General features: G+C 28.8%; 2 protein-coding genes across 2 annotated transcripts; one reads left to right on the top strand and one right to left on the bottom strand.

Annotated features, from left to right (window-relative positions):
* The first annotated feature begins 1,008 nt into the window (after positions 1-1,008).
* LOC115033145 lies at positions 1,009-10,449 on the top strand. The gene is made up of 6 exons (XM_029485227.1): positions 1,009-1,080; positions 5,935-6,131; positions 9,799-9,943; positions 10,021-10,110; positions 10,180-10,237; positions 10,337-10,449. Exons 1-6 carry the CDS (start codon positions 1,009-1,011, stop codon positions 10,447-10,449), a joined length of 675 nt encoding a protein of 224 aa, XP_029341087.1.
* On the bottom strand, positions 9,766-19,739 carry LOC100164919 (importin subunit alpha-4). The gene is made up of 11 exons (XM_001952408.5): positions 18,967-19,739; positions 15,556-15,655; positions 15,289-15,493; positions 14,098-14,258; positions 13,789-14,015; positions 13,588-13,713; positions 13,377-13,511; positions 12,521-12,625; positions 12,195-12,429; positions 12,039-12,127; positions 9,766-11,976 (listed from the first exon to the last, which is right to left on the bottom strand). The coding sequence occupies exons 1-11, from the start codon at positions 19,030-19,032 to the stop codon at positions 11,899-11,901; spliced, it is 1,527 nt and encodes a 508-aa protein (XP_001952443.1). The 5' UTR covers positions 19,033-19,739; the 3' UTR covers positions 9,766-11,898.
* Positions 19,740-26,253: the final 6,514 nt, after the last annotated feature.

Below are 26,253 nucleotides of genomic sequence, written 5' to 3'. Positions count from 1 at the left end.
TAGGTACCTATTACGTATATATATAGGTATTATAGGTATATTGTATACCTATCCAATCTATTAGATATCTAATATATCCAATTATCCGGATAATGTGAACACTTACCGTATTTTGTACTTTACCTGTAACATATATACAATAAAAATTTTAACGCTGTATGCATATATATATTAACTATTGAGATATATTATAGTATATAGGTACCGAGTTACCATAGGGATATCGACTAAACTGCGACACGTTTTGGAAATAGTTGTTACCTACCAACACGCACCTCGGGTAGTTTATTTAACAGGAAGTGAATCTTTTTTCATCACCTGCAGGCTACAACTTTGAACTTCTAAAGGTACTGTAGTCAGCCAGGTGGGTTCTACCTCTACAGTCTATACTCAATACTGTTCATCGTCGTCACATTTGCCATTACGTATAATAATTGTATTGTCATATTCTCGACCGGTATTCGATGTAGTGTATTATATTAAATTTACTCACATATCCGCACTATAATGTCTACACAGTTTTAAAATTATACAGTTGACACATGATGATAATATTATGACATAATAATTAATATTGTAGTGACGTCAGTAGATGTAGACATTTTTTTACTTCGATTGAATGCATTTCAGTGGGTTATTTTTTTCTAATAAATTAAAAAGTACACCCAATTTTTGTTTATTATTGTGTGGCACTGCGTAGATATTTTCCAATTTATAATACATTATTACGTGAACCTGTAAAATTATACCTGTACTATTAAACAAAAATATTAATAATCATTCATTATTTCACTCATACTAAATGAAATTCATAGAATTTGATTTGTACATAAACTAGAATTTATTATTATAACGGTAATAATAATGCATGAATATAGAATAAACTTTGATAGTCACTATTGTTCAAATTCTTTAGAATTATGATATGTTTTTTATTATGGCTCTATCAGTATAATATATATCTACAAACAGACAAAAACATTTATTATTTTTTTTTGTTATAGAAAAATGTTAACGCGTAAAGAAGAATTATTTGTGAAACCTTTTCAGCAAAGATTATATCATCAACACAAAGTCAAAGTGAGTACATACTTCTAAAGAATATAACATTATAGGTATACCGAATACCATATTATATGTTATAATTTATAATATACACTTTTCGATTTCGAACTACAAAAACTACACTTTTTCTAAAAAGGGCACAATTCTGGTTTTTAATTATATTTTAAATGGTATTACTTTTCTAATAAAACATCTTCAAATTTTTTTTTTTGATTAAAAATTAACTTTCACCCATGACCCAACATATAATTACTTTAAAAAATAAAGCTTTATCAACATTGGGTTTCATCATGCGTAATTGGTCTTCTCTAAAAGATCCTCTCACCTATCAATGTCTTTTCACCTCCATTCTAAGGTCTCATTTACAATTTGTTTCAATTATCTGCATGGGACTCCAATACTATTAATATTTTCAATCATATTGAAGAAGTTCAAAACAAATTTTTTTCGATTTATTGGTTTTAAATTTAATATTTCGAGTGTTCCTCATTCTGATTATGAAAACTTAAAGAAATTTATTAAACTAAATTCTTAAAAAAATTGTAGAAAAGAGTTTTAAAATATTATTTTTAAAAAAAAATTATGAAGTAATAAAATAGATGATTCTTATTTATTAAGTCTTATAAATTTTAAAGTTAATGTTCATAATACTAGAGATACCTGTTTATTTTATATAAAGCATACTTTTCTCAATTACATACCTACCTACTTAATTCCCCGATTAATATTCTATTAATAAATAGCAACTGTGTCAGTCAAAATTTAGATTTTTTGTATGAAAATCTATTATTTATATTATTAACTTATCATTATCTAATTCTATATTATCTTGTCATTATTATTATCTATATTGTATTCTTCTAATGTTATATAATTAAGTTATGTTATTCAAAATGTGAATTTTTAGTTTAAAGAATTACTGCATCCCATTTATAATTGGACCTTGTTCCGTGATATATATATATACAAATTAATTAATTCATTAATTAATACAAAATAAAAACGCATATTTACTATTACGAAGATGATATCATTAAATCAATATACTGTATTGTAAAAAAATTAAGACCTGTACCCAGTAAATATATAATATGTCATAGACTTTACGTCACAAATACCTAACATACTTATTACATATATTAAACTATTTTTGGAAACTAACCTATACAATAGCTGACTATTTAAATCAGGGTGGTCCAACCCGTGGCCCTCAAAGTTTTTTTTTTACCCCTACCCGTATAGTAGAATTATATTAAAAAATAACTATTTTCAGAAAAAAACTAAAACAGAGCGTGTAACGACTAACAAAACTTTGATTAAATTCAGGTAGCTATGTATTGTGATCGTATAGCAGCCATACTGAATCCAAATTCTCAGAGTGAGAGATTTTTTTTTCTTTTGGCGGCCCCCAGTATATTTATGAAAGTGTTTATACTTTATAGGCCCGCATAACTATAAAAGGTTGGACCACCCTGATTTATATCATCGAAAATAATTTTTCAACATTAATAATTGTCTATAATGTTTTAAAAGTAAACGGAAAAATATATCCCTAATATTACTTAGGTATCCACAATTTTTCAGGGCTTAGCACCCGAATCATTTATTTGGGTTTCGGGTGCTGGATGTATTCGGGTTTTCAAACATAGGAATAAAAAAATTAAACAAAGTTCGGGTTTTCATAACTGTTATTATTTGGGTTAATATATTGGTTAATACGGGTGTTCGGCAATCATGAGAAAACACAATTTTAAAAGCTGATCCCCCTCAAAAAAAAAAAAAAATTGTCAAACCGAAAAAAAAATATTCATGTTATTTATAATAAAATATAAATTCTTAACACAAATGTGCAACATTTGTTATATACCAAACTAGGTTTATAACTCGGTACCTGCAGAAGTTAAATTTTTCTAAGAAATTACAAGAACTAAGACAGTGGGAACTTCATTAGGTACCTATGTATTTAGCACTTGACTAGTAGACAGATATATAAGTTAACTAAAATGTTTAAAATAGGTAGGCCATAGATAAAACAAAATAAAATATAAATTATGATTTTGCGATCTCCGGAAAACTGGTAAATATAATTATGAATCAGGTACAATATTCGTTACCTACTAAATTGTAATAATACCGCTTGGGAAGTTGCCAGTTGGTTGGCAAATAATACTGTATAGCCTGTATAGGTATTGACTATTAATTATACTTTATAAGTTAGGTTAGGTTATTTATTAGTTTTAGTATTTGGTATTTTGGTCACGACTGTCAATACTATCAATGTTTTGTTGAGAGTTGAGACCATGTCTATATTTTATGTTATTATTGGCTATACCGCCTATACCTATTTGGATTTATTTTATATATTAATAAATTAATCTATAATAAATAATTAAGTATTATTAGGCCATTTGGTTTAATCAGGATCAATTAATGATTTTATTGGATTTTATATTCAAGAACATAATTATTGAATTTACCTATACAATCGTTTGTAAAATTATTCCAATTAATTTATTATTATTATTATTAAGCAACTTACTACAGAATCGAACTCATCACAAAAAATACATTCAAAATGATATATCACATAAAGATTGTAAAAAACAAAATTATTCGGGTATCTGGTTAACCAGAATGTTTTATTCGGGTTTTGGTTATTTTGGGTGTTTTGAATACAGAACCATTGGGTTATATGGGTTTCAGGTGTTTGATTTTTAAGGATTTTTAGGGGTGTTAGGGGTTTTGGTTAATTCGGGTGCAAACCCCTGCAAATTTGCTTATACATTTTTCATATATAAAATGTGGAGGATAAAATTATGAAATTTAGGTATTTATATTTTCCCCGAAATGACGTTAAGGTGTATATTATTATTACTTCATACTTGATTGATAGTTGATAATAAAATCGCCAGAACGTGAGACATAATTTCTGATGTATCTACCTCTAAGTGAAGCTACTCATACAACAGTGATTGAAAAATAATATTAGGCATATAATATAATATATATATATATAATTATAATTAATATAGGTATAAATAAAAGTTTGGTGTGTTCGTTATTTCTTTTGTATGCTATATTCCTACCACGACTAAGGTAATAACTAGTAATATTCCAGTAGTTGAGAGTATAAATACGTGTAGGTACTTATGCGTGTGGTTAAGGGTACCTAATTAAAAAAAATAAGTAACTTTTAACTTATTTTTAACTCTTAAGTTATTATATTCATGAATATTTGTAACTAAACTTATAGTTACACAAATACATTTTTATTTTAAAATTAACTTAAACTAGTTTCAAAAAAAATTCACAGTTTATAGGTAGTTTAGTACCATCATAATATGTAGGTACTATAAATACATACGACTTTATATTTCTGCAGTCTAATGAGGTAGAAATCTCTATCAAATTAAAAAGAAATGTGTGTATAACTGTATAAGTAAACAAGATTCTGGGGGGCTTGAGCCCGGTCCACGGTTTATCTACTATTAGTCAACCGTGATATTAACCATGGTAAATATATGTAACTGTAGTCTGTAGACTTCAAATACCTCGCTTGAATGTGTGGAACAGCAGAATAAAATTTCCAAATAACCTAGTAATTAAATAGTAGGTATCTATTATAATTTAACATAAAAAATAAAAATTAATATGAATACTTAACTATATGTAACACAAGTGTGTAATTGTACCTATTTATATATAAATATATAAACTACAATATCTAGGTACTGTAGAATACGAGATCAGTTTGTAACAATTTTTACCAATAATAGGTAAATATGATTTGAATTATTATATTAATGCAAATGAATGTAATTTTGTTGACAATTTTTACAGCGTCGATTTAATAATGTATTATCAATATTTTAATTTATTTTGACAGTATGAATTGTTGAATTAACAAATCCATTATTAATATATAACAAATATATTGTTTAAACAAACATACGTTGTCATCATGACAAATTTCATTTTTGTTAAAGTTTAATAAGACAATATTGTCACTACTACAGGTAGTTTTTTTCAGTGCATTGGAGACTCACAAAAACTCTGACTGTCACAACAATATACACACTCGATATGGTGCATGATATAAATACAGACAGTGGCTTATTTAGGGGTGCAAGGGGGGGGGGATCACCCCGGGCAGCACTTTTTGGGGGCATCACATTTTTATGGCAGCTTTTTTTCGAAAACAGATTTACAATGATTTAGTCAAGAAAACGTTCAATTAATATCTTAATATAAATATACCTATTCTTAATAGCTATTCTGTGCAATCAATCTCCACATGTGATAATACGCGTTTGTTGTCGAAAACCAAATTGCCTAAACTAAACATTTATTGTAGGCTATGCTGTTATATCACCGTACTGTCAGTACGAGATTACCGTACGCCTGTGCCTATATCAAAAAACGGTAAATTGTACAGGAGATCGTTTTTAATATTTAATAGCTTACAGACTACAATAATTTGTAAGTTATCTTCAGTCACGTAGAACATATAACAAATTATATTCGAAAATGTCTTTTAAGTTTGATGATGTGAGTACTTTTTAAAAACTTGAATTTATCAGAAATACCTACCTAGTATTTATTTATAAAACAATAAATACTTTGAGATAAGGACTTATTGCATTGATCATTTTATTAACTGTATAGGTATTTATTAAAATAACTAATTTATAATTGTTTTTTTTTCTTATCTCCTTTTTCCATTATAAATGTAATGTATTTATGTTTATAATGTTATGCTAATGACGAAGTAATGATGCTTTAAACATGATTTAGTTGGCATTGGCCAATTATATTTTAATAAAACTTTAAATTAATTATTTTATTTTATGCATTTCGTGAATATTTCAGCTCAAGTCAGCCACCGCGCGGGTGGATACGACTCCACCGCAGGAGTGGCAGCACATAGTGCTGAAGACAAAGAAATACCAAAAGGAACGAGAGAGATGTACGCAGATATTATTGAACAATGGTATTTTGTGGCGACATTTGAGTGAAATAATGAGCACCAGACGTGTGGACAACCGTTGGGATTACGAACAACCAAAGTATGCACATTGATTTACTAATTTACTGTTCAGAATAAAAAAAAAACAAAAAAAATATGCTCTCTGTGGTGTAGCCGCACGTGAAAACGAGAATATATATTGTTACCTACTTGTTGGCAGTGACAGGGCCAGAATGAGGGGGGGCCAAGGGAGGCACGGTGCCGGGGCCCATTTATTTTGGGGGCCCATCTTAACCCCAAAATATATTTTTTTAACGCATCCAATACAGTTTTTTGAAAAAAAAAAATTTTAAGTAGGTAAATTATTATTAATAATTATAAAATAAAATTGTTCTCAATTTTATATCACGAAAAAATAATATAAATAGTTAACTATGTTTGCCAACAATTTTGTTTGAATTTTTTTTTTTTTTGAGCATTTCAGATTACCGATTTAGCTATTTAAGTATATAGAAAGGTAGTTATAAGAAAACATTATTTAGCTTTTATAAATTAGATATTTCAGTTAAAAGTATTAATGCATATCTATTAAACTAAACTTTAGAGGACCATAGTTAATAACTTAGCGAACCAAAATTGTTAATTTACTGTCAAAATGTTGAGAAAAAAAGCTTTACCAGAATCCATAAAAAAATATAGTGGTTTTCATTTGAAAAATAAAGTCGATTTTGGTACAATTGTGTGTTTAAAAATGATATAAAAATTGCCTGTTAAATATAAAGAAACACACCGTCGTCTTTTTTTATTTTAACGAAATTCCATATCATCGATCCATAATTGTTAGAAAAAACCCTCATACAATAACATAAGATACACCCTATATATTTTTTGTATAGTAAAAAATTATACAATAATATAAAGTCGTTAATATGTAATGATACAATTATTTTAAAGTTAAATTTGAAAGGGGGATCACTAAGATTATGGTGTCCCTATGCCCAATTGATACTTAATCCATGCTTGAGCAGTGTTGAGACCTATACATTGGCTCTATTTTCTAGTAGTAAAATATATGTTAATGTGTCATTTATAATCTCTATACGAGCATAACCACTTCTATAGATTAGACATTCCTCTACTTTGGTACTTTATATTACTCTGTAATTCTTCGAATTACACCCAAAAAGAGTTAATTAATCACAATTTTTTTCGAGTTATTCAGCTAGTACTGTATGTAATTGAATTATATTATAATATATAATACTATTATATTAAAAATATTTGCATTTTATTTAGTCGTGATTGGTATTTTGGTAGGGGTGGGTTATGACTTATGAGGCGGCAAAATATGTGTGCCCCGGCGGCATTATACGTACCTTAACACGGCACTGATTGCAGTATAAATCACCTACAATATTTTTTGTACAATTCTAGGGTACCTACTAATTATTTAGTAACGCTGCTTTTTATTATTAACTTATATTGATTATACCTAAATTAAATAATTAATTCACGGCATAAATATTGCTAATTAGGTATGATTTATATTACAAAAAAGCTTATATTTGTATAAATTGACATAAGTGAATTTATTATAATAAATTAATATATTAATTTAATGCATACTTTTAAAAAATTATTATAATTAATAATCAAACCAATAATTCTTGAAGAACGTTTGTTTATTTTATCAGAATTGAATTTGTATATTAGAATTATTTACAACTAATGCGTTTCACAAAGCTTTTGGAGACGCGTATTTGGAGTGGCGAAGGAACTATTTTTTCACGAGGGGGCAAAACATAAAGCGCCTAACAACTATTATATATTTTTTTGTGATTTATAACAGAAAACCTTTCTTAATGTCTTAGGTATTCTTTTAATGTTGATATAGGTAGTACCTAATGTATTATAATGTAAGATTTGTATATAAATGTATTGATATAATTATAGTATAATATAATTATAAATACATTCAATTTACATTTATATAGGTATTGAAACAAAACATGAAACATATTTACTTTATACCTGATAAGTTATGTTCAAAACTAACAATAGGTATATAAATAAATATAAGTAAAAATTACTTAATATTATGTATTATGTTATAATAAAAAATAATAAATCGATAATAATAATAATAATAATAATATTATTAAGCACATTCATACATTCATTAAAATGAGACCAATTTTGAATACCTACCTACGTAAACGCATATAAATTAAACGTAATTTACGATTATAATATATCGTATACCTACTCTTTAATTTTAATGTAGTAGGGGGAGTATTCTTTTGCCCCTTTTGGATTATATCTGAGGGGTCAATTTCCCCCTCTGCACCCCTTCTCCGACGCCACTGTGCTTATAACAATATATTATTTAATATATTATCTGTTTCCTTCGTAAGGATAGAAAAGCGATTAATAGGTTTCATTGTATTAACATAGTCATCGTTTAAATATCGCAACTAAGCAATTTTATTATATATAATTTATTATATTTATTCGTAATTGCAAGTAGGTACCTAACATAAAATTTGATTGTTTCTAGTTTTCTACAACATGTCAGTACCGAATCGACTAATCGCTAAACAATACCTATCTAGGCTGAGTTGACAGCCGTGTATTTATGTCCATGATAAATGACCTACTTATTTTCTACTATGAATAAACCAAATATTTAATTATAGGATAATGTTTACTATGAATATAAAATGTAATAATATAATAATATATCCGTATATAAGTTATACAATAATCAGAATCATAATTAATTTTATTATCGAATAGTTATCACAATAGATTTATTTAATGTGCATAAGCTATGAGCATAGCATGTTTTTGATACTTAGTAAAAATAATTTGAATATGAATATGGTGGCCTGGGCCAAAGTAAATTTAAGGCGGGCCGGGCCACCTAGGCCCCCTTGCTATGTGCTTGAGTATTAGTATACTATACTTAATACTAAGTATATATAACCTTGTTCTGTTGGATTATTCAAGATTCAATGGTAATCTGCCAATATCATCTAAAGCTCAGTTAATCCAGAAATTGAGACTTTTTTTATAAGAACCTCACAAATAAGTTATTTCTAGATAATATTAAATTATAATATTGTCATTTGTAGGATTTTTTTTTATTAAAAATTCAGAAAATACTTCAATTGCATTTAAAATTGTATATTTTATTTTGTATATTTTACTGAGAATTATTCAATAGAAACATTACATTACATACTAAATAAGGTACTTATTTGACTATATTGTTGATCCTGGATAGTATAAATGTATAATAATATTATATATTTTATACATATAGATTATAGATTTATATTTTATATCGATCAGCGATATTTTACATTCAATATTATTTACAACATATAAATTTTGAGTTTCCCAGAAAAAAGATAAATCTTAAAATAAAATTTGTAATTTAGACCATGACAAAATATATAAGTATGATCACATCTTTTTTGAATTATCTCACTTCCTACACAGTAGAGAACATGAAATCATAATATAAAATAGTTATTTATGGATATATATATATATATATATAATCAAAACAGTTGTGGTCTAACCTATCATGACTATTTAAAAGTGAAAAATCACTGGTAAAAAAAAAATTTGGGTAGAACAAAATAGTGCTCAATTTAACAAAGAGCATTCTTAAATTGTAAATAATAATAGGTTAACACTCTTTACTGATAAATACAATTACATACACATACATATTGTAATTAGTTTGATTCATTCTTTAGGTTTTTTCATAGAGTCAATTTATTTACAAAAAGTAATAATAAACTAACTGTTGATATTGAAGAATCGTCAGAATCCGGTAAAGTACAAACTGAAGTAAAAAACGAAAGGTGCATTGCATGTAATCCAAAATTGTCAATTATCAAGGTGAAAATAATTTTATGCAGGATCTCAATGTATAAGTTTATAAGTTAATAATCATATTGTATTACATTAACAATTAGACCAATATACCAGAGGAGAGAATACCATGGGATCCACCAAAAAAGAAATTATCGAAAAAATTACGAAGCCTATCCATCCATAATGATGGGGTAAATTATAAATTTTCCAAACTGAATATAAAAATATTTTTAAATGTTAATAATTTAATCTTGTTACAGGGTGTTAAAAATACGAAAAATCAGGTATTGAACAAATCTAGACAGAGCCACAAAAAAAGTACAGTTTCAACAAAAAAAATCGATAACAAGTTAAACATCAATAATAACATAATGATTGAAACAAACAATTATTTAAATTACATTGAAATAAACGAAGGTTCATTAGACCTTGTCATAAAGTTTCCATCTGGGAGCAAAGTTTCAATGGTTGAAGGGAAAACAAAACGAGTACTCCAGCCAAATAATTGTCAATGTACAAGATGTCTTTGAGTTACACATAGAACTTTAAATTCATATTATTATAATAAGTAAACTAGTGTAGTTAAAACGTACAATATTGTCATGGCAATTTTTTAATTTACAGAAAATTGTAAATGTGATGACAAAGCAATTTTACTTTTTTCTCAACAAATTTGCATTATAAATGATAGGCTTGATACTATATTTTACATTTTGAATTACATTTATTAATTGTGACCTGGAAGTAAAATTATGTTTTAATGAAAAAAATTCTATAATACGTAGATATAATAACAATACTAAATACATTCAAAAATTATCACGGATATAACATAATAGATTTACAATTAAAAAGGGTGAAATTGAGCTGAACATAATATAATATGTATATAAAAAAAATATTATCATTATATAGATGGCCAATATCATTGAAATTAAAAGCACTTAAAGATCATAAATAAAACATCTATTTGCTTTTAGTAAAAATAATTGAGTTTAACATGTTAAACAGTTATATTTGATATTTATTTATTTTATTTATTTATTGCATAAGATATTGAAACAAGAGTTATGTTATATTAATCATGGTACTTTTAGTTTTCCACCCATATGAGATTGTACTATTTTATTTAAATGTACAGATGGGCGGACATTTTAAAATGTCAATATAGTTAAAACAAAAAAAAATCAGCAAAATTAATACATTCCAAATGCATTGAGAACATAATAGTCAAATATTTAACAAACGATTATCTGGGATTTTATTTTAATTTCTAAACAAAATGAAACTTTGTCCACATGGACTTCATAAAATTAAACAAAAATAATATTTCATGGTACATGGTTTCACAGTTAATCGTATTCTAATATTTAAATTTGACAATAATTCTGTCAAGTAATTAATCAAATAAATTAACTTAGATTTAATAAGTGGTGTAAAAATGTTTAACATTTATAAAATGTCAAATGGATTGTAAGATGCCAACAGAATTTATTATAAATGTATTATTAATTAGCTTCATTGGAGCCCAAAGAACACCAAACATGTATTACTATGAAAATAAATTGATCTATCAAGATGCATGAAATACTCAGAACTAGAATTAAAATGGCCAACATAATTGTATCAACAAATTGTGATCAATAATTCATTAATCACACAATGCATACAATATAAAATTGAAAAAATATTTTTATATATTTGCTACACAATAATATGTTTAACATTTTATTTCCAATAAAAGCTCAATTTCTCCCTTCTTCATCTTTCAGTTTTGGCCAAGGTTTAGTTACCAAATTGATACACTATCAATTTGAAAGTGGACGTGAAAAAATAATTTTAGATTGAATTAGTATGAATTGATTCAAAATTGGATATAAAGCAACGCGAATGATTTTAAAAATCACAGGTACAATATTTTATCATCCAAGTGGTCGCGCTAACTCAATATTATATAAAAAAAAATAGTTAAAAAAAAACTAAAATTTAAACTGAGTGTTTGTTGTAGCCGGATTGAATTCGAAGCATGATGGAGGTTGTGTAGGTGAAGCTGACTCCTAGAATAAAAAAAATAAAAAGTGTAAAAATTATCAATAAATAGTATGACATAATATATTACCTCTGAGAAATATCTCTCGATGATATCAAATGCAACTTTGTAAATTTCAACACTTTCATGATTTTGAAGTTGTTCAATTTTATCGAGGCCTGTTATATGAATGCATTAAAATTAGTAATTAACTTATATCAATGAGATATATGAATAAGAAATCACCTTCACATTCTTCAATCAAATTAGCTAAGGCGTCAACATCAGGACCAGCAATTTTAAGCATATTTTGTAAGCCGTCTAAAACTACTTGAATGACTTGACTATCTTGACAAGACAACAGAGCACAAAGGGGAGCAACAACGCCTGCACTGATAACACAATCTACTTGTTGACTATTTCCACTGATAGTTAAATTAGTAATTGCCCAGGCTGCTTCTTTTTGTGTTTGGAATTCACTCTACAATTATTGTAAAAATATAATAATATATAATATTATATTATAATGTATAATATATAAACAGGATTATATTAAAAACTAAATTTATCACCTTCGATAGATGTGTTATTATTTTTGGGATTAGACCAGCGTCTATGACAGCTTGAACTTGAACTTGATTTCCAGCGGTAACATTTGAAAGAAACCAAACAGCTTCCTACAAAAATAAAATTTTTTTACTATGTTAAACATACTAAATTCTTTGATATTTCATACAATATAAAATATAACTACAACCTAGACTTCTAATACCACATATTATGAGTTATAACAAAGGTATAATATTATAGTAATAATATATATTATAACAACAAAAGAAAGGAATACAATATATCAAATTATGGCGCATGCTTTGGTTCTAAATATTATTACAAGGGTTTGTAATCTCAATAATAACTGAACAGATGTAACTGCACAATATAATATATATATATAATTATATATTATACGCACAACACGCTAAAATTAACGTAGCTGCGCATATTTATAGTATACGAGGTTATGTGTTGGACAGTACTCTGCATCCACAAACCAGAAATGTGGATTATCACACATTATGGCAACACAACATGCACATTCCAAATTACCACCAAGAGAACCCAGGTGAGGGATACGGAATATATAATGGAACCAGAATTACAATCCAAAAGTGATTACCCAGAATAAGAGCAGGCACATTCACATCACCCAGATGATTTTTTTTACACTAAGAAAATATTTTTTTTTGAATTAATAAACACTGTGATTTTGGATTTCTGAGTTCTTCTTTTTTCAACTACAAGGCTACTTCCTTTTCAAATCACTATTTTGGGTACATGGGGTACCTAACCTATTTTATTTTTGAGATATAAAAGAGAAACAAATATTTTTTCTACATTTCTAATAACAAAGAATATTTAATTAAATACCTTGCATATTTTTTCTTTTGAATGAGAAAGTAAAGCTGGAAAATGACATAATGCACCAGCATCAAGAACTATTTGTGTTTGTTCATCAGTTCCTGTAACAATATTTCCTATTGCACGCAATGCAGCTGTTTGTACCTGAACATTTATTTTAAATATGGAATAACTGTTGTATTATAATTATAGTTCAAAATTAATATGTAATTAAACAAACCTTCACTTCTTTGTGTGACAATAGCGGTATAAGATTAGGTACTATACCACTCTCAATAACTCTTTGAATTTGATCGTTTCCTCCATCTGTCAAATAACTGATAGCCCAAACTGTATCAACAAGAATCTTAAAAAAAAAAAAATTAATAAGCTATTAAACATCACATCACTGAAAATAATTTTAAAAGTAAATTATAATTACATTAATATCTTTATTATTAATCAAATAATTAAGTGCAGGAAGAAGTTCATCTATAACATGTTGTGCGGGTGGTGGGTCTTTATTTCGACACAAGTTAACTATAACCCATGTGACATTCCGCATAAATGTTATCGGTATAGCCGGATTGATAAAAAGAAGTAATCTTGGCACAACACTCAAACTTATAACATAGTCACGTAGTTGCGGACCATCACCAATAATATTTCCTAAAATTACATTATATAAATTATATATTTTGGATTTAGTTAAAATAAAAATGAATAGATAATTAGATAAATAGTTAAATACCTAATGCCCAAACTGCTTGTTCGCAAACTGTCTGATTGGATGAATTTAATAAATTTAAAAACAATGGAACAGCTCCTGCTGAGACAACTGCCTGAGTTTGCATGGATGTACCACTTGCAATATTGGTTAGAGCCCACGCTGCTTCAAACTGTAAAGTTGGGCTAAAAAACAATTATAAATGGATAATTATGAATCTAATAAAAATGTATTTTTACACTATTATAAACTAATATTTTAATTATTACATGATACTTTAGTTTATATTTAAGAGGACAACGAACCTACATGATGTGATGGTCACTGTCTTACAATCGTACAATATGGTAAATTTTACATTCATATTTCATAATGATACATTTTACACTCTAAGTTTAAAAGTTACAGAAAAAAAATGAATTATTATGAATGTAAAATTTGCTACGTTGTACATTTGCAAGATAGATAAAACATATGCGGGTTCGGCATCCTCTTAATGTCTGTTAAGATTTTAAAAATAAATCTGAAATTGGAAAATGTTTTAATCAATTGTTGGTATTTAATGTTTAAACCCAAAGATACTGTCCAAACTATACTGTTAACTATACTATACTCTAAACTATACTAAGACCAAACTATACTGTTTTAAGATGTAAATGAAAATTTTTAAATTATCCGATGATGAGATAAATTATCAAGATGCATTTTTAAATTGTCTTAACAATTATAGTTTGTACTGATTCAATGTTCATATCTCAAATTTGGCCAAATACCTCTAAAGTGGGGAGGCCCGGAGGGGACTCAATGATTATACTAATTTTTTTACTCAATCAGTATGTTTTTATTGGGACTCAATTCAGCTGTGTTTACAATGGACTGCTTAGAGCAACATTAACACCAGAAAATATGATGCTGTAAGAACTATAATACTCGCCATATTTAAGAAATATTACATCTTTTAAATTAATATTCATTATTTTATACAAAATGTTATTTTAATAATTAATCATTTTTGGTAGTTAATACTTTATACCTAAATGTTTTTGAATAAACATAAATACATAAATCAAATTTTAAAGTGTTTGTTTTTTCTAATGCATTTCTTAAAATTCTCTATCCATATTTCAGACTTTATGCAACATATTTGGATACATATTGGTTTGTTTTATATGATTCGCGGTCTAAATATTATAAATGTAAAACCAATTTGCTTACTTATTATGCTCGTCTAAACAACGAACCAAGATTGGAAGTATTTCACTGTTTATAAGCTCATCTATTGGTGGGTTGCGATCAGATGAAAGCAATTTCCTTGCAGACTGTATGGCTTTGAGTTGTACATCTGGAATAGTACTACCAGCTTCTTCAACCAAAGAGCGTAGGTCATGTTCAGTTAAAGGTTTTTCCAAGTCTATATCATCTGCAAGTTAATTAAGATACTTAACACATTGTTGGAATGCAACGTTTATTATTATTCTTTACCATTCAATACTTCACCAACATTTCTGCGTTTCATTAACTCTTGTTCTTGTTTGTTTTTTCTTAGCCCAACAGTTGCCTCGCTTCTAATTCTTCGCCTTTCCTATTATATAGAGTAATTGTTGTAATAAATAAACAGTTTTAATAGATACCTACATTTAATTTTAAATACATTCATATAGAAGAATTGTACAACAAAATTAGGTATAAGTTCTTATTAGGTATAGATCACTTCTATATAATAGTTGTACTGACTACTAACAATATTTGTTTTATTATGTTTCAATATTTTAATAGAAAAATTTTCTTCAGCTAATCTGTCATTATAAAAGTGTCTTAAAAATGTATACTAATAACATTTATTATAATTAGGGATAGATCAAACTTCATTTTTCTAGACTTTGATTTCAAACTTTATTTCTTTCACAAACTCGAATCCATTTTTTACTCAACCATTTTGAACTTCTGAATATTAAATGTAGGTACCTAATTTATTTATCAATTTTAGTTTTAAACAAAAATATACCATTTTACTCTAAAAAAATTTGTTTAAGATATGTTTCAACTTTTTCATTAGATACTTAGCTATGAATTTTTTTTATAATTCACAGGACCTCACTTTTAATACATTTTTAAAAATAAATCTTGAATAAAAAATAAAATACAAATGCAAATTATTATGGAATGATATGCATTGTTTTTTCCTTTGGGTGTAACTATGTCCATAAAAATTACTAGGTATGAATTCGGAGGAATAGTACTCATTTAATAACTATTCATTTTTAAACCAAAACACTAATTGGAGTTGTAAGTAAAAAATAATTCATAGATATCGTACCTATGCTAAGTTGCATAAAAAATGTATTAATTTACACTAAATTTAAATGAATAATTCATGGCCACTAAATCATGTTAGAGACCATTAGCTCACATAGGATCATTAAATGTTTAGTGGTTGTTTATGCAACACAGTAGCAAAACCCTTAATTTTTTAATAGATATGTACATAATGTTCATAATATGAAACATAACATATTAACATATTATGTTTTAATTTTTTAATGTTCTGTTAAATAAACAAAGGAATAATGATAACACTGTTATCAAATGTTGATTTTACCAGCTGATTATGTTAACCTATACGATATTATAACCTTTGAAATCACTAGTAGTGCAAGATATTTAGATATTGTACCTACAGGCCACAAATACTGCACACTGTGCACTATTTATAAGAATATAAGAAACAATAAGGTTCACAAATAGAATTAGGATTAAATTTTGTTTTAAAGTTTTCATGTTAGGTATCACAATAATAATGAAAAAAAAAACATAGTATCAATTAATTGTTTTTTTAAAATTATACTTCAATGTTGATGATGCAATTAATATAATGAATTGAAGGGAAATATTTGTCATACAGTTGTTTTTCAATTAGATCTTAATAATGCACTTCACAATATTCAAAACTTAACCTATACTCTGTCCAGCGAGAGAACACACCAATTCAGCGTAGAAGAACCATTTTTCATCTGCCCACAGCGTGTTCTCTCGCTGGAGAAAAATAGGTAATTCTTAAAATTGTCAAATACATTTTTTTATTTATACAATAGAGTTACACTGGTTTATGGATCATTCATGTTATTTTAAATTTGTATGTCTCGGGTGTTTTATTTAATTTGTACAGGTACATCTAAATGTATTTTAAAAAAAAAACTCTAAGACCACTGAACATATAAAATGTATATTTTATAGTCATAGTCCTATATAATACCTATACATCAAAATATCCAAATAAACTCTTTGTAGGTAAATAATTAAATAAGGTAGATTCAGGATAATATTATAAACAATACAGTATATTATGGTTATAGTAAAAATAAAATGACTACAATTTAACTATTTATTGTTCAATTAGCATAGTAAGTATAACTAAACACGTACACAGTAGTTATTAAATTACAACTAACTACCTAAATAATTTATGTAAGTAGGTACAACAAATAATTAATTAGTTCAAATGTATTGTATTTTTTCAATGGTAAACATATTTTTTAAAACTTCTAATAGATTCATGATAAATTAATTTCAGCCTCTTTATAAAATTCTATGATATCCTTCATTTTTAATTCTTATTTAGTTTAATTTAAAAAAAAAAAACGTTTATGTACCTGTACATAATTACATTTTAAGTACTTTGATAAATTAGTGATCATATTTGTATACATGTGTGGAAGAAAATAAAGAATTTTCAATTGGCTAAAAATAGAATTATTGACATACAACTAACACACATATTAAATATTAATTTTATGTAACGCTGACAAAAAAGGAGTTATTTCATCATAACGTGGACAGAGTTACAGTGAATTGTAAAATAAGGAACAAAGGGACTGGTGTTAAATAATTATTAAATTTTATCATAACAAATGTAGTACTTTTTATAGTGATTTTCGCTTAAATTGGATGGATAACAAAATGCAACTTTAATTTCAAAAATATTTAGTAGTTTGTAAATAAATAAAGCGGTCATAAACCACTGAGATAATGATAACCTCATGATGTATTCAACTAAATGTATAGATTCTAAGTAGATATTTATATTCTGTTCCTTAGATTCTAGAAATGTTTTAAGCTGTAAGGGCCAGTTGCACCGTCTACAGTTAAACTTCGATTAAGCTTAATCAGCTGATAACAGATATTTAACCGTGCAAATTCGGCCGATTAAACTCCAGTTAACTTTAATCAGAGACGGTGCAACTGGCCCTAAGCCATAAAATAGTTTTAGTCTATTGAAATTCCTATCTAAAATATAGAATAGGAAAGAGTAGATATAGATAATATATTTAATTTCTACAAATTTGTAGTCAATAACCATTGAATCAGGTAGTGCAAACCAAACATAGCCAGGTGGTAACTACCAAAAACTACCACTCTTGATTACAGCCATAGTAGGAGTGGCAGTAAATGTCCAACCTAAATAATAAGATGTAAGTATGTTCACGTTTTGTACACAAACGGTCATCTGGACCAGTTCACTTTAGGCCAAACTGCCCACTACACATATTCAGATACAGATGTGAATACACACCGTACACAATTCACCCAACATTGTGAAACAATATATATTGACACATTTGACAACTAACATAATATTCATATGGTATGCATCAAATAGAGCAAACATTTAACAGGATTGATATTTTTAAAGGACTATCTAGATCCAACCAAGAACAGTTAAACAATTTATCTAAGCCCATGTTTTGAATAACAATAAAATGTTGTTCAAGAACAGAAAGAAATAAAAAATTGTCCTAATTCAAACTATAATTTGCTTCTACTGAAAAGCCTTGAGAATTGAGTTACTACTGCTGCTGCAGTTTATTTGTTGCGCGCATCGAATAGTGTACTTACGATTTCGGTTTTGCCTCTGTGCTTGAAACTCTGTAGCCGGTGACCAATTACTTTTTCGTCGGACATGTTGATCGTTTATCGTGTACGGAGCCGGGCGTGAGCGAATAATGTGCTACGACAATTTACGGCGACTGCTGAAAAAACGGTATCGGCAGCGGTGGTGATAACACTGCAGTCCGTGTGTTGTTTATACGGCGAAACGATTGGCTGTGCGACGCGACGAGAGAGAACTGTGGTAATAATAATATTAATGTGACAAATAACGATGACGACGACGGCGGATTGTGGTGCGAGACTCGGGAGTGGACCGCTCGGCGGACGTCTGTGTGTGTCGGACAACGCGGCTGCTGCAGCGGCAGGCGTCGCGAGATAATATCAAATAATAATATTAACTATTATTATTATTACTACAACTACTACAGGTATGGTTGTGTTATAAAAATTGTCGTCGTCTCGTGGCGCGGGCGGTTGTAATGCTGTGGTGCAGTTGTAAAAAAAAAAAAAAAAACAAATACGCTATAGTGGTGAGACGGCTATGCGATCCGCATGTTTCTCCGGTCCGGCGGAATAGGGGACAGAAAAGAAAAAGAAAAAGAGCGCAAAAAACCAAATAAAAGAAGAAAAAAAATCACAACACGCATATATATATATATGAGCGTATATTATGTATATGCGCGCTCGTTGGCGTATAATGTTATTACATTACGTGCGTGAAGTTGTACACGAGAGTTTCGTGACGCGGATACGGATTCGTCTGCGCGTCGTCGTCGGCAGGTGTGGTGGAGCCTGCTGCTGGTGTGGAATGAGCGCGCCACCGAAAACTCCCCGCTCTGCGTCCCGTGCGACGGGACAGATGGCATTCCGTTGAACAGCTGATGACGACCGTTCAACCGTTGTTGGCGTCGGCGTCGTCGTCACCGTCCCGTCCGAGGCAGCGGCGCGTCGGTCGTCGCCGTTGATGGCAATGGTCGTAGGACGTATGAGGGGATTTCGGAGAGCCCGAGGGCCGCGCCGACCGCCCGTTAATATTTTATCTCCGCTCTCTTTTCTTTTGAATATTATTATTATTATTATTATTTATTATTATCATCAATGAGCATTGATAAGATACATTAATAATTTTTAAATCTAAAATTAATATAATATATTGACAAATTATTATTGTTTATTTGATTATTAATGTTTCGTACATCGTTTTATACAATGTGTATTGATACACCTTGGTTTTATACGTTGATATAGGTATTAATATTATATTATGGTTTATAAAACTAAAATGTGTATATATTAAATATTTCTATCTAACTATATAGTATATACTATCCAGTATCCATGATTATTTACGTAAAGTGTAAACACCGTATCACACGGCACACACCTGCAGTACTTACACGGGTACACCCATAGGCGTAAATAGCGTTTGAGATTTGGGGGGGGGGGGGCTAATAGGGCCAATAGGGCCCTTACTTTGATAATATTGAATACGCTTAAAACAAAATGTAGGAAATGTTTGGGAGGGCTATGGACATTTTTGGGGGGCATAGCCCCTAAAGCCCTCCCCTATTTGCGCCTATGGGTACACCACAGAGTTATATTAAATACAACACTTAATAATATCTGTAATAACTAATAACTAATAAATAATAATTACAACCAATATTGCCGCGGACCAAGAGTATCGTTTTGTATGCTAGTCAATGGTTGCAATTTGAAACTGAGAGACCCCGTGCTCGGCCCGACCGATGTGCATATAAAAATATAACCACCAAGCCCATACTCGAGTCTCGGCTAGATGATCTGGTCTGGGCTGGTTTACCTATTGATAATTTTTTTTATTCATACTTAGTGTATCTCCTTCTCCCAATCAATGATATTCCCGTTTTACACACGACTCCATGGTCTATACAATCAAATCGATGCGATATCGTCGTTATTGTAGGTATACCTACATTTTTTATTTGTAGTTTTGTACTATTGTGCCCTGGTACCTAATACTTATATCATGAATAAATGAGAATGCAGATAATAGTCAGTAGATGTCTGATCGTTGTATACCTTTCACTTTTACCACGACGGCATAACGGCCTCTTAATCTTTATAATAAATTACTTTTCTATACTCTTAACTCCTTGGTTAGGCGGGACGGTTCAGCGTTCATTTCATTCAAATAATAGTAAATATTAATAATTTCGAAAAGTACCTATTTACCGTACTTCTATACATATACGCCTTACTCTATTTTCAAAAAAATTACACACGCGCAAGAAGCAATTCTAGTGCGTTTTATGTCACTTTTAAATACATATTAATTGTTAGTGGTTGGTCAGACCATATAACAACGTCAAAAACAACTTTTGTTTCGTATTTTAATTTTAATAATACCATTGAGAATTTTACGTTGAAATTAGTAGAATGCTCCAAAAATATTACGAGATAATATTCAATGCCAGTCGCACACATGACTCACTAAGTTTAAAACTTGAATTGTTATTAATTAAGAGGATGTCAGCGCACTATTCGTTTTCTCTCTCTGGCCCACGCGCCACATAGATAAAACGCATTTGCGCAAAGTAATCTTTTCTATGCGTTTAAGTAATCTTAGAGTAAAGTAACCTATTACAAAAAATATGGAGAATAATATTTTTGAGGGAATGACATATAGATTTTACATTTTATTATTATTTGACATTTTGACTTAGTATTCGGCTTTCAAAAAAAAAAACAAAAAAATGCTGTAAATTTAAATGATATTTAAATTATTTTGAGATAATATTTAGACAAATCGGTATCATTCCCTCAAAAATATTTTTCTCTATCTTTTTTGTAATGGGTGTTTTTACACTAAGATTACTTAAACGCATAAAAAAATGATTTTGCGTAAATGTGTTTTGTCTATGTCGCGTGTCAGCCAGAGAGAGAAAACAAAAAGTGCGCTGACAGCCTTAAAAGCTCCTGATATATTGTAACAATAGCAATTGTAAAATATTAAAAATACATAGGCACACATTTTTTTTATAAGCATTTAAAGTTGAAATTTTGACAAAATTTATCAAATTTAAAATTGAATAATTATTTTGTAGTTAAAAATTTATAAAATGTTCAACTTTTATACCTAAGGATTGAAAATTTAAAACAAGATTTCACGTAAATATTTAATTCTGTTACCAAAAATTCAAAGAAATACATAAGCACAGTTTATTTTTTTAGTCATTTTAAGTTCAAATTTGGACGAAATTACATATTAAAAAACCTGGAATAACTATTTTAGTTATTTTGTTGTGATTGTATAATATTATTTGTGGGTACTTGAAACTTCTAAAGTATACTATTATAAATCTATGATAGTACCACGGTTTGTTGTTGATGTATAACGCGTTACCTAATGGATATTGTGATATGATTAATTTGGAATTTATTATTGATACCTATAATTAAAGGTCAATTTTTTTTTAATACTATAGATAAGTATACCTATAATAGGTATGTCTAATACCTAGACTGACAAACCGTCTCCGCTCAGAATCGTTTTTCTTATACAGTGATATTATATCATTGAATTCAAATTTAATATTATCCATTATACAGTGACCCACTTGTAACCTACTGTAAAGCAGAGCGACATCCACCTTTTTATACATTATTTTTGAAAAATCATAAAACCTATTGCAATTTAGGTAATAAAATACTAAAAAATAAACAGGTATATAAACCTGATAAATAAATAAATAAATAAATAACAACTTAATTTTTAAAAATACTGGCATACAATACTAGGTTAATAAATAAGTAATAACAAATAATGTGATATGTGAACACCGTGATAAACGAATACGTATATCTACTGATGTTCATTTCTTCGTACAATCGACAATCTAGATGTCAATTATAGTTTAAACACAATGGAAATTCAAACTTTGTATTTAATTTCGCCATTTCATAAGACAAATTTATAACTTGCAAGCAGTCCCGAACCCTATGAAAAATATATTTATTAGGAGAGAAAATTTCAATGGGAGAGGGGGGTGTTTAACACCCCCCCCCCCTTGGCTACGCCACTGTGCACCACTAAGAAAACAATATTAAAATATTTACCAACATAACCATATAGGTACCTAGCGGCTAGCAAGAATATTTACCTAATGAATAATAATTTAAAGTAACAATAACATTAAATAATAATAAACAATTGTTTTCCGTTGAATTATATACGACTACTCACATTTTATATATATATTATTATCTTTGTAAAAAATTTTATTATCTATTAATTTTTTTTTTTTTGACTTCCTTCCAGCCACATATAATTTATTATTTATACGATATTTTAATAAACAAAGTTAAAACACAGTTAATAATACGTTGAGGATATCAAATTAATCAATTCGTTGTTGATTTTTTTTACCTGAATGGCTTAAAGACTATAGTTATCTGCTAGTTTATTTAGTATATTATTGTGAATACTTACATCAAAATCTTCTATACATAGTGCACCATCGGCCATTGTATACTATAATAATTCTAAAAATAGATAAGGAAAAAAAATCAATTACATTTTACCATTAGGTTATAATTATTATAAATAGTAGTAGCCCGTAGGTATATTATTATAACATGAAAATAGTAAATATAAATGTACAGGTTTCTGGGTTTTTGTCATTGATAACTATTAAACTTATGGATGCATCGTTGTATAAAATTATGCTAGGCGCTAGCCAACACAACTGATAACATTATTAACAGCAACGGCGCAACATAATTGCAATAACTATAATAATAATAACAATAATAATAATAATAATAATAATATTACATTATACATTATACATAATAATAATTATACAATTTGTATATATTTATTTATTATATACTTTCTAATACGGACAAACTATTAGGAACGATAGGGAATGTATTCTTATAATGGTCGTGTTAATTAAACCTGGTTGTGAAATATTATACAGATGTATGTGCTAAATTAAGATTTTTTCTGACATAAAAAATAATTAACTTATTGGAAATTTAAATCGAACATTAGAAGCGTCAAGCTAGTGAATATATTTACATAGGAGTTGGAAGTAGAATTTGGGGAGCACATAATTCAATTTAAAACGAAACAAAAAAAAAAAAATGCCGAAAGAACATACCTTGACAATAAAATATAAATTTAGTATTCACTGCACGACATAAATCTTCTTACGAATGTGCTTTTATTGCTTCACTGACGTCTGGCAGCGAAATTGTGTGAATCGATGAATTAATTACGATGATTTGGATATATTGACATAGTCACATGGATGATGGATATTATTTTACTATCATTAATGAAAAATGCTATCAGGAGCATTGTCTATGGATAAAGTTTATAATAAAAGGGAGAAAGAAATGCATGGAAAGAAATTTTTATTTTTAAATTGTATTATTATGATATTAATAACTAGCTATTGTCAATTAATGTCAACCATGGTTTATATAAATTATAATCAATAAAGATTGTCAACAACATGCAGAAATTAATTGTCAAGCAAAATATGGAAAATGTCTTGGACTATTAGCTCAAATTTATAATGTTTTAATGTTTTGTTGTATATTTATATAAGATGTACCTACATGTTTGTTAGATATTAATAATATGATATATTACCTATTTTAGTAGATATTTAAATATTATCATATATTCCTGAAAGATAAGAAAGCATATTATATATATTATAATATATTATATAGATGGTTATTGAGAAGGGCTAACGGGGGCTTAGTATTTAAAGCCACCTTAAAATAATAATTTTAAGTTAGTTTTCTGAATATTTATATGCACCTACCTATATTTTTATTATTTTAAAATAAAATAAATGTATACAAAATCAATGCTGATTATTGATAGTTAAATAATATATACCCAACTTTTAAGATTCTCAGACCTGTATAGTAGGTACCTATTAATTATTATATTATATTTACAGTGATCAAAACATTTGGAAACGCTTTAATTACAGTTTGCATATTTTTATACCTACATAATATAAGATTAACAGATATAACGATGCTACATTTCTACACATATAATATTAGGTAAGACCACCTTATTAATTATTTCATAATATTATCGTTTATCAGCTATTCCTAAATCCTAGTTAGCCCGATGACCATTTTCAAACTTTTTGAGCACGCCGTAATCCGTATACTGATAAAACTAGACATAACATAAATAACTAGTAGCGACTGTTTGATCAAATTGGAAAGGCTATAAATCTATTGACAAAGTAATAACCTTTTAATCAAAAAAAAAAAAGGGCATATTTCTACTTTACCGGACACCCTTTTTTTTGCAATTTTTTTTTTTGAAACTAATGTAGTTAAGCACGCTGAAAACGATGGTGAAGTCCAAATTTGGCGCACGGACTTAGTTTTGAAGTTATGGCCTATTGAAGTTCGCTATTTTGCGATTTTCACGCATTCGCGGAACACTAGTTTACTACGACTATTTCGAATATTGAAATTTTTTTTTTCGAAACTTATGTAGTTAAGTACGCTGAAAACGATGGTGAAGTCAGAGTTTTCCGCACGGACTTAGTTTTGAAGTTATGGCCTATTGAAGTTCGCTATTTTGCGATTTTCACGCATTCGCGGAACACTAGTTTACGGCGCGCCTACGGCCTACTACGAATATTGATATATTTGGTGTTGCATAACAAATCGGGGGATATTTTCGTTTTTAATTGTCCGAGCGAGCGCAGCGATCGAGTGACCCCGCTCGGTGACTCGGTGCAACAAAAATGCAATTTTCTTAACCCTGTGACCCACTTGGGGAGGTGTTGCACAGCAAGTCGGGGGATATTTTCGATTTGTAGAGCGGAGCGACGGCGCCGAGGAGCGTAGCGACGAGTGCCGCTAGCATGGCATAACTGTACGATGTTTTTTTTCAAATTGGCGGCCCACTTGGGGAGGTGGTGCATAGCAAATCGGGGGATATTTTCGTTTTTAATTGTCCGAGCGAGCGCAGCGAGCGAGTGACCACGCTCGGTGACTTGGTGCAACAAAAAAGCAATTTTCTTAACCCTGTGACCCACTTGGGGAGGTGTTGCACAGCAAGTCGGGGGATATTTTCGATTTGCGGAGCGGAGCGACGGCGCCGAGGAGCGTAGCGACGAGTGCCGCTAGCATGGCATAACTGTACGATGTTTTTTCAAATTGGCGGCCCACTTGGGGGGGTGTTGCATAGCAAATCGAGGTAAAGTAGAAAAGTTCCCATATTAGTACCACATTCGTAGTAGGCGTGCGGTAAACTAGTGT

Source organism: Acyrthosiphon pisum, chromosome X (assembly GCF_005508785.2).
Source record: "Acyrthosiphon pisum isolate AL4f chromosome X, pea_aphid_22Mar2018_4r6ur, whole genome shotgun sequence".
Taxonomy (NCBI): Eukaryota; Metazoa; Arthropoda; class Insecta; order Hemiptera; family Aphididae; genus Acyrthosiphon; species Acyrthosiphon pisum.
The sequence above is the reverse complement of the archived record's forward strand: the minus strand, read 5'-3'. Positions and strand labels throughout refer to the sequence as shown.